Source organism: Nicotiana sylvestris, chromosome 11 (genome assembly GCF_000393655.2).
Source record: "Nicotiana sylvestris chromosome 11, ASM39365v2, whole genome shotgun sequence".
Taxonomy (NCBI): domain Eukaryota; kingdom Viridiplantae; phylum Streptophyta; class Magnoliopsida; order Solanales; family Solanaceae; genus Nicotiana; species Nicotiana sylvestris.
The window spans coordinates 122,861,322-122,871,988 of NC_091067.1; the positions used below are offsets into that span (position 1 = coordinate 122,861,322).

Genomic DNA, 10,667 nt, shown 5'->3' on the forward strand with positions numbered 1-10,667 from the left:
TGACGTAGAATGTCAACGGAAACGTCAGATATATGGCACCTCATGTGCCTGAGGCTGCACTATATGACTGGGCACAACCCACAGCTGACAATCTGGCCACTGCCATTGTTGTGCCCGCGATACAAGCTGAATCGTTCCAAATCACGAACAACATGATGCACTTGCTGCAAAACAAGGGACTATTTTCTGGGACACCAGCCGAAGATCCTCAGCAGCACTTGAAGAACTTCCTGTCGATTTGCAAAACTCAAAGGCAACCCAACGTAACTCCGGAAGCAATCAGACTGTTATTATTTCCATTCTCAGTGACAGGAGCTGCTCAGATCTGGCTAAACTCACTCCCCATAAACTCTATAGAAACTTGGGATGAGTTAGTCAAGCAATTTTACATCAAGTTCCACCCGCCCAACAAAACAGCTCAACAAATTTATGAGATCGTGAGCTTTAAACAAAAACCAATGGAGACACTGCATGAGACATGGAGTCGGTTTAAAGGAATGTTGGTTATATGTCCACACCATGGTATTCTAGATCAGATGTTGGGACAACGGTTTTACATGGGACTGTCAGATATCATGAAGAACATTGTAGATGCCTCAGCTGGTGGGGCATTTTTGAGCAAAACCTGGAGAGAAGGTCAGAGTCTACTTGACAAAATGGCTCAAAATTCGGGGTGGACGACGATGAATGCACCTATCACTCTAGTGGTGCACTCAGTGCCTTTTGACCCATCAAATTCCATGGCTGAAAATGTGGCGACCCTCTTGACACAGATGAGCATACTCACCAAAAAGGTGGAGGAATCAGGGCAGAAACAGCAAGTGCACATTATAGATACTACCAATGGGGGCTTGTGCACATCTTGCATTAGTCAGCCAGTTGGTAATCCTTGGAATGCAGAACATGATCATCATCATCAGTACCCTGAAGACGTGAACTATGTGTCAAACTATGGAGGCCAGAGACAGGGCAATCAGAACTGGGGTCAGCAAACTCAGCAGCCATACAGACCGCCTCAGCCACAGTACAATGCTGGAAGCATGGGAGGTATGAGACCTCCCAAAAATATGGCACCTTATCCAAGGCCACAGGGGTACAACAATCAGCAGCAAGGGTATCCCCCACCTCAGCAACAGCATGGTGGAAGGCAAGAAGATGGGTTCACTAGACTTGAAGCAATGATGCAGCAGGTTATTGGGTCCAATGCAAAAATAAATGAAAGAGTAGATGCACATGATGCAGCAATCAAAAATATTGAAGTGCAATTGGGCCAAATTTCAATGTCTCTGAACAATCGTCCTCAGGGGACATTACCTGCAGACACCCAGATTAATCCAAAAGATCAGAGCCCAAAGCAGCTGATGGCGGTGAGTCTCCGTAATGGCAGGGATCTAGATGTAGAACAAGAGAGAGCTCGAGAAAATATACAGGCTGAGACATTCATTCCAGTGCCCATTGAGCTGGATGAGTCGACGATACTGACAGAGGTGACAGTCCAGCCTGCTCAGGAAGAAAAGAACATTCAGCAGGAGACCGAGAAAGTAGCTGAGCCAGTTGAAGAGCCAGTAGTTGAAATAGTAACTGACAAAGAGAAGTCCCAAGTAATTAGGAAGAAGAGACCTCCTGCACCCTTTCCACAGAGGCTGGCCAAGCATCAAAAGGAGGAGCAGTATAAAAGTTCTTTGAAATGCTCAAACAAATCCAGGTAAATATTCCACTGGTTGAAGCTTTAAAGGATATGCCTGGGTACGCAAAAATGATGAAGGACTTGATGTCCCGGAAATTTAATTTTCAAGACTTGGCTACGGTTACACTTACTCAGACCTGTAGTGCAGTGGTGACGAGACCTATTGCTGAAAAGTTGTCCGATCCAGGTAGCTTTACAATTCCATGCACTATTGGGAATTTTGCCTTTGCTAAGGCGCTCTGTGACTTAGGGGCCAGCATTAATCTTATGCCCCTGGCTATCTATAAGAGGTTGGGCATTGGGAGAGCTAGACCCACCTCCATGTTGTTGCAGCTGGCCGACAGGACTGTGAAGCATCCATTCGGTATCCTTGATAATGTGCTTATTCAGGTGGGGAAATTTGTGCCCTGCAGATTTTGTGATCTTGGATTGCAAAGTGGATGAAGAGATTCCTATAATCTTAGGAAGACCATTCTTGGCCACGGGGAGAGCTCTGATTGACTGTGAGACTGGGAAGCTCAAAATGAGACTCAATGATGAGGAAATAACATTCAATGTGCAGAAGTCTATGAGGCGACCAAGCGAGTTCGCCAATTGCTCTCTTATTGATGTCGTGGATGTAATTGTAGAGTCCGATGATGAGGTGTTGACAATTGAGGACCCCCTTGCTGCATGTTTGATGAACTTAGATGAAGTGAATGGTGAGGATTTGGCGGAATGGGTGTTGGCATTGGAAGGTAGAGGGTTCTGGGAGAGAAATCTAGAGTTTGAGCCCTTGCACTTAGAAAAGAGAGAAACTCCTCCAGCTAAGTCATCTATTGAAGAACCACCAAAGTTGGAGTTAAAGCCATTGCCAGCTCACCTCAGGTATGAATTTCTGGGACCTGACTCCACATTACCTGTTATTATCTCATCTAGTTTGTTAGATGTGCAGGTTCAAAAACTTTTACAGGTACTAAAGGAGTGCAAAATTGCCATGGGGTGGACCATGGCAGACATCAGGGGATCAGCCCCGCCTACTGCATGCACAAGATTCTGCTGGAAGAGGGGCACAAACCTTCCAGGGAACATCAGAGGAGGCTGAACCCCAACATGAAGGAAGTGGTGAAGAAGGAGGTGATAAAATGGTTGGATGCGGGAATTATTTTCCCAATCTCTGACAGCAGCTGGGTGAGCCCAGTGCAATGTGTTCCTAAAAAGGGAATCATGACGATTGTGACAAATGACAACAATGAATTGATCTCAACAAGAACCGTCACAGGCTAGAGAATTTGTATGGACTATCGAAAGTTGAATCTAGCCACCCGGAAAGACCACTTCCCACTTTTTTTCATTGATCAGATGTTGAACAGATTGGCAGGGAGGTCACACTTCTATTTTCTGGTTGGGTACTCAAGGTACAATCAGATCTCCATTGCACCGGAGGACAGAGAGAAGACCTCCTTCACATGCCCGTATGGCATTTATGCCTTTAGACGGATGCCCTTTGGCCTATGCAACGCACCTGCCACATTCCAACGGTGCATGATGGCCATATTCACTAACATGGTTGAGGACATAATGGAGGTGTTCATGGATGACTTCTCAGTGGTGGGGAATTCATTTGATGAGTGTCTGATAAATCTGATGCGTGTGCTGAAATGGTGCATCGAGACTAACTTGGTTCTGAACTGGGAGAAGTGTCATTTCATGGTACAAGAAGGCATAGTCTTGGGGCACCGGGTGTCAAGCAAGGGAATAGAGGTGGATCGCGCGAAAATTGATGTAATAGCAAAGCTGCCTCCACCAACTTCAGTCAAAGCCATCAGAAGCTTCCTTGGACATGCCGGTTTTTACCGGAGGTTCATAAAAGACTTCTCCAAAATCGCCAACCCTCTCTGTAAGTTGTTAGAAAAAGATCACCCGTTTTTGTTTTCTGATGATTGCAGGGTAGCATTTGAGGAGTTGAAAAAGAGACTGGTCACAACACCCATCATAGTTGCCCCCAACTGGGAGCAACCGTTCGAACTAATATGTGATGCCAGTGACTATGCAGTGGGAGCAGTGCTGGGCCAGCGGAAATACAAACTAATGCACCCAATCTACTATGCTAGTAGAACGTTGAGTGGAGCCCAGTTGAACTACACTGTGACTGAAAAGGAGATGTTGGTTGTAGTGTTCGCGCTTGACAAGTTCCGATCCTACCTGATAGGGTCTAAGGTAATTGTATATACTGACCATGCAACTCTTAGGTACTTAATTAAAAATAAAGAATCTAAGCCACGTCTGATTCGTTGGGTGTTGTTATTGCAAGAGTGCGATCTTGAGATTCGTGACCGTAAGGGCACTGAGAATCAAGTCGTTGATCATCTATCACGATTTGAGGGAGCTGAAAATGTAGTTGAGGTTGAGGAAATACTGGAAACTTTTCCAGACGAGCAACTGCTCGCCACCACTCATCAGGAAGCGCCATGGTATGCAGACTTTGCTAATTACCTGTATAGTTCCTCACGACCTTTCATCGGTCCAAAGGAAAAGATTTTTTCGTGAAAGCTGCCAGTATTACTAGGATGAACCTTATACATACATATATACGCGTATATAACGTCGTTTGAATCATACTTACATATATATGCGTATATAATGCCGTTTGAATCATATTTCGGCCACTGTGGGCAACATCATCATCATATACCAGCTGATCAGGTGGTGGTGCGTATATAACGTCGTAACCTTTTCCCATTCCATATACATATATTTACATATATACGCGTATATAACGTCATATGGTTATGGGTCAATGCACATGAATGCAATGCATGAAAAGTACGTCAATAAAATCATTCGGAAGGTCATAAGACCACTTTGCCTCTTGAGCAATATCATAAAGTAACATCTTTTCAACTTTCGTATTTTTCTGAGACCCATGAACAGATGATAAAATATTATGACACATGAGAACTAAAGAACATAGATATTTCTATTACTTCTATGAGTAGAGTCACTTATGGAATTTGTGCATTTGCACGTTTCGTTCATATCGTATGGATCGTGCCAAAAGAAAGAAGGGATAGCCTTAACATACCCGTTTCTGCAAAATTCTTGAACGAAAACTATGCTTGAATCTTAGATTGAAATTTGAACTGAAATTTCTATCGAAATTTTTGAAGTGTTGACAAAATTGATTCTCTGGTTCAAGACAACATGCGATTGTTTGGTTTTGCGTTTTTGGCTTTGAAATTGGTTTCACGTTTTGGCTTTGAAATGTTGAAAAATTTGATTCTTAAGTTTTTAGTTCCTTAAGAATCTCACTCACGTTTATTTTTGTTTGGTTTCTAAAGACAAAAGGTCTTTTTGAAACTTTAAGAATCAGATTTTGATTTTTGTTCTTTCATGTTCCTTATGAGTCATTAAATGACTTTATGTTACATTGCCACATAATGAAATGACTTGAAGAGTCATTCTTTTAATGTGTGGCATGTTTCCACGTTACTCTTTAGGATAATTGATTAAATTTATCCATTTATTAGTTAACCGGGTAGTGTTTCGTTACCCGGTTAATCTATTACCCGCAAAATTTAAGAATTATCACAAATTACTTAGAATTCTATTTATTTTTAAAAATACTTCATATATACTTTATATATTATACTACCGTGGTCATATGGTACCTTGCATGGTACTAGTTCATAATCATCGGGTAGTATCGCTCGACCCGTATTTTATTCCAAATTGATAACTTCCAACGAAACTCGTTTTCTTTAATCTGTGTACCCCTTTATCCTTCATAACACTTATTTATCGCCTGTTATAAATAGCATAAGTACGTTAACGTCAAGATGATCTCATCCCCGAGTCTACGTCGGTTATCTGAAAATGAAATTTTAACGTACAATACTTCAGGGTGCAACATTGTCGTAACTTAATACTGCAAAGCGTAACATCACCATAATATAATACTGTGGGACGTGACATCTCACTATCGGGCTCTCATTAATTTATTTATGGCATATTTTCATGTACGAAAATATGGGGTGTAACATATGGTCCCGTACAAGGATCTGCACAAAAAATGTAGAGTGTAGTATCAGTACAACTGACCTTATGTACTGGTAAGTGCTAAGCCTAACCTCGGCGAAGTAGTGACGAGGTTAGGACACGACAAATAACATAAACCTGTGCAGTTAAATAATATACTAACAGAATAACAAGTAATAAAAGCTAAGCAGAAATGAACGGGAAGGAGCAACATGCTATGGGGGTTCCAACATACAGAATCACAACAATAAAGAAAATCTAAACAGCTAGTACACTTGAACCGATAACAACAAATAAACACAGTAAACAGAAAATGCACGGCATTACCATTCGTGCTTTTACTCTCAATCCTCACCATGCAATCAATAATAGAAACGTGCACGAGATCACCCTTCGTGCTTTATCACTCTTCCTCACCATATGAATATAGAAATGTGCACATCATCACCCTTCGTGCTTTATTACTCTTCCTCACCATATGAACAATATAAATGTGCACGGCATCACCCTTCGTGTTTTATCACTCTTCCTCACCATATGAATAATATAAATGTGCACGGCATTACCCTTCGTGCTTTATCACTCTTCCTCACCATAAGAAACAACAGAAACAATAATAACCCGGCAAGGGCATCACAATCAAACAACTTCGTTTCATCACTCAATTTCACAACAGAAATCTCAACTGAAGCCAATACTCAACCAATATCCAAAACCAGGAAAAAAACATAATAAGACTTGTTTAACATGAGTAATAACTAGTTTAAGCAGGAACAATACATACAAAGAAACACAACGGTCACAAGTATAAGACTCCCTTGCATGCTATGACCTGACAACGATGTATAGATACTCGTCACCTTACATATACATCGTACTTAACAAGTAAACAAGTAGAAAATAAGGCAACAATACCTAATCCATCAAGCTAGGTTAGCCACGACACTTACCTCGATTCCAAGGCCAAGCTCAAGCCTCAAATACCGCTTTTCTCTTAGTTTTCACTTTCAATCCGCTCGTATCTATGCATAATTACTTATTAACACCAACTAATGCCAAAGAAACCAATACTAATGCATGATTATAGATTCTCTAACATTTTCCCCCAAAGAGTCAAAAATCGATCCCGGACCCGCTTGGTCAAAACTCGAAGTTCGGACCAAAACCCAATTACCCATTCACCCCCGAGCTCGGATATGCAATTGGTTTTAAAATTCGATCTCAATTTGAGGTCTAAATCCCCAAATTTTAAAATTCCTAAATTCTACCCAAAAACACCTAATTTTCCATGAAAATCCCTAAATTTTGTGATGAAATCTTGTAGAAAGATGAGATAGATTGAAAGAAAAGAGTTAGAAATCGTTTACCTATGATTTGGGGAAGAATTGGTCTTTGGAAAATCGCCTCTAGAAGTTTAGAGTTTGAAAATTTGAGAAATGAATCAAAAATCCCGTTTAAGTCCCTTTTTGCACAGTTGCAGATGTTACATTTACGACCAAAGCTTCACCGAAACTCGCAAATGCGAGACAGGCGTCGCAAATGCGAACCTGTTGCATTTTTGCTACTATCGCAAATGCGAATCCTTTTGTCGCAAATGCGAAGATATGTTCGCAATTGCGAACTCATGGTGTCCTAGGTCTTCTTCGCAATTGCGATAAAGACCTTGCAATTGCCATGACTGTTAAGCTCGCAAATGCGAAGCCTTGCGAGATCAGAGGCCTGACACAGGTATCAGCTGCAACAGCAGATTTCTAAGTTCCAAACTTACTCCGTAGCCTATCCAAAACTCACCCGAGTCCTCCGGTCTCCAAACCAAACATGAACACAAGTCTTAAAACATCATATAAACTTGTTCATGCGATCAAATTGCCAAAATAACATCTTAAACAACGAATTTAACCCCAAACTCATTAAATCCTTAAGATCACTTGAAATTTCTATTTTCACAACTAGACGTCCGAATCACGTTAAATTACTTTCGTTTTTTCACCAAATTTCACAGATAAGGTTTAAATATTATAATGGACCTGTACCATGCTCCGGAACTAAAATACGGACCTGATACCAACAAGTTCAAGCATTGTTCAATTTCTAAACAAAATAACTATATTTTTCAGTTAACAATTTTTTTCAAAAATTCATTTCTCAGGTTAGGGACCTCGGAATTCGATTCTGGGCATACGCCCAGGTCTCATATTTTACTACGGACCCTCCGGGACAGTCAAATTACGGGTCCAGGTCCGTTCACTAAAAATATTGACCGAAGTCAACTTAAATCAATTTTTAAAGGCAAACTCAATATTGTTTCTCAAATTTTACATAAAGGCTTTTCGGAAATGCGCTTGGACTACGCACGTAAATCGAGGAGGAAGGAAATGAGGTTTTGAAGACCTCGAAACCCCGAATTGGATCTTAAAATACGAGATGACATTTTGGGTCATCACAGCTCAAAGGAGCAAAGATTGAATGGATATTCCAAATGTTGATATAGTATGTACCTTTGCAATAAAGTATCGGAAGATGAAAGCAATACTTAGCAGTTAAAGAGGCTACATTAGTACAAATTTATTATCTACTAGTGATATAGCCCGCGCAATTGATATATTGTAAATATTTTTTATATAGAATTGATTATATTTTTCTTGTATATTATTTTTCTTGTATATGCATATAGTAACTTTTAATGTGTATGTGTATTACAAATTGAAATCCATTTAAAACGGTTAAAAGAAGTGAAAAACGTAACAAAAGTTGGAGCCATAACTCGGCAAGGCCGTAAAGCATGAGTGAAGTGACAGCAATTAAACATGTATCTTTAATAGTCCCAATCACATTGAACAATTGTAGAAGCAGTGACAAGACAACAATTTTAACAATTCAATAGGCGATACTCTAAATCACCAACTAAAGATTGTAATAAAGGTTAATCTTGATATATCATTGCTATCTTCTCGCATGAGACAATTTAAGAAAAATATTTAAAAAAATAGGAATTCAAGCAAACTTATTAAACAGAGTGATTATAAAGAAGAAAGGATGAGCACGATAGACTGCAACTGAAAAGGAAAAGAGGATGATGAAGCTTATAATGCTATTGTAGAGGAGGCAATAAGTCATTATGTCACTACTAAACGAATGTTTCAAGTTGAATAGGAATAAGGTTTGTACTAAGAGTTTTTCAGTATAATTTGACTGTTGTTTTTCTCAACAGATCTGATGAACTAAATTTTTCTCTAAATACACTTCATAACTCTGGAATCCAAACTCTGCAGCTACTTTTGTTAGTATGATGCGACACAATCCAATGGAATGAATAATCTGAAGTTGTCACAAAATTCATGAACAATTATAGCCAAAAACTCGTGAGTAATACCATAAGTTTGCTCTGATTGAAAATCCTTGGAGAGAAGACATTCTATATTGAAGTCCATTCTTGGATTCAGACTTAACTTCATTGATAGAAACTACATGGAGCACACATACAGAATTCAGCTACCTTTCTAAAGTTTAACTCACATCATTTGGAACTTAAATTGAAACTAATGACTAATATTTGAGTTTTTGAAAGATTTGAAAAACTAAGGTTGAAAATATTTTAAATTTTACTCTTTTTTGGGCAAAACAAATAAAAAATCATTTATCCAAAAAAATTGAACACCAAGTTTGCAAAGTCCGATTTTGCACACTCTAAAACTAATGTCATCTAAGTAATTTAACCTCAACTTGGCAGTGGATCGGATTGCACCTAGTTAATAATCTCATCAAGCATCAATAGTTTTTCCGGATATCTATTTAAAAAACCTATAAAGCATAAACTTACCTATCAGAATTCTATATATTTTTCTCTTAAAATTAGGCTTCTTGATAGACTCATAGCGATAACATCAGCTAATAGTTGTATCTCTAACAATGAACGGATTGAGACGACTCGTACACCCAATAACTGTTGTAAAAATTAGAAAGTACGTATATATGTTTTCTACTAAGTAAAAGAAGTAAACCTAGTTTTTGCTAATTCTGAAAAAAACAACGACGTAGAATGAATTGATAAAGATTAATGACTTCAAAGAGAGCATGGGAGTACCATCTTTAGTCCGAGGGCATTTTTCGGTGATATGAGAAAGAGATGCCGTCAGTATCTGGCCGTTGAAGCACGTCCAGTAAGCATCCGACATAAATGTTTGTGACAAAATTGAAGATCAGACCAAATTTCGTATATTTCTCGACAAAAAACTGCCATATGCATAACTAATACACAAATCGCATTGAACTGCTAGTTTTCAAATAATAACTGCATAAACAATGAATGAATTATGACTGAATAAAACTTCCTAACCTTTTTATGGCATTGCTTTCTACTGTTGTTATCTTCGTCACTGCTAAAGTGTACAAGTAAGTTTAGATGTTAATGCTGAAAAAGAAGAAAGCAAAATTAAAGGTGTCCACAAGAAAATAAAAAAAAAAATCTGAAGGTGATTATGATGATTGTGTCTCAACTGCTCCAAACCCACATCAAAAGGACGATAAAAGATCACCAGAACCCCTGCAAATTTGAAGAAGAAGGAGAAAGGTACTGATATTTGTTGGTTTCGTGGGTAAAGAATATTCAGGAGTGGATAAAGATTAAAAAGTCTGTACAAATTTTAGAGAGGATATACGTTACATTTGGGAGAGTAATTAATAAGAATTTAAAGTGAAGTAACTATTCAGGGGATGGGAAAAGGCATCTTCTTTGATGCTGGAGCATTAAAAGAAAAGGAAGTCAGAACAAGGAGATAAAAGAAAAATAGGTATACAGGTTTTAGAGGTATGCCACATCAACTATGTGAGGCTCAACTTTATATATATACTAGTAAATTTATTTGCGCTTCGCGCGGTCATAAAATTTATTTTAATAAAATATTAAACCCTAATAAGTATAGACATTTCTAAATTATGAATGATTTATATTTATTTCAGCACA

General features: G+C 38.8%; 1 protein-coding gene and 1 long non-coding RNA gene across 2 annotated transcripts; one reads left to right on the forward strand and one right to left on the reverse strand.

Annotated features, from left to right (window-relative positions):
* The first annotated feature begins 458 nt into the window (after window positions 1-458).
* On the forward strand, window positions 459-4,067 carry LOC138881595 (uncharacterized). Its single transcript, XM_070161831.1, has 6 exons — window positions 459-1,190; window positions 1,305-1,705; window positions 2,078-2,639; window positions 3,029-3,528; window positions 3,616-3,886; window positions 3,981-4,067. The coding sequence occupies exons 1-6, from the start codon at window positions 459-461 to the stop codon at window positions 4,065-4,067; spliced, it is 2,553 nt and encodes an 850-aa protein (XP_070017932.1).
* Window positions 4,068-9,004: 4,937 nt separating this feature from the next.
* Window positions 9,005-10,357, reverse strand: LOC138882019 (uncharacterized). The gene is made up of 3 exons (XR_011403480.1): window positions 10,041-10,357; window positions 9,789-9,843; window positions 9,005-9,168 (listed from the first exon to the last, which is right to left on the reverse strand). It is a non-coding gene; the product is annotated as an uncharacterized lncRNA (long non-coding RNA).
* Window positions 10,358-10,667: the final 310 nt, after the last annotated feature.

Excerpts from the sequence above, each read along its gene's own strand:
- LOC138881595 (XM_070161831.1), top strand. The coding sequence starts at position 459 with ATGGAGACACTGCATGAGACATGGAGTCGGTTTAAAGGAATGTTGGTT. Across the intron at positions 1,191-1,304 it reads TTGAAGCAATGATGCAGCAG|GGGACATTACCTGCAGACAC; the intron begins GTTATTGGGTCC and ends AATCGTCCTCAG. Across the intron at positions 2,640-3,028 it reads AGGTTCAAAAACTTTTACAG|ATGTTGAACAGATTGGCAGG; the intron begins GTACTAAAGGAG and ends TTCATTGATCAG.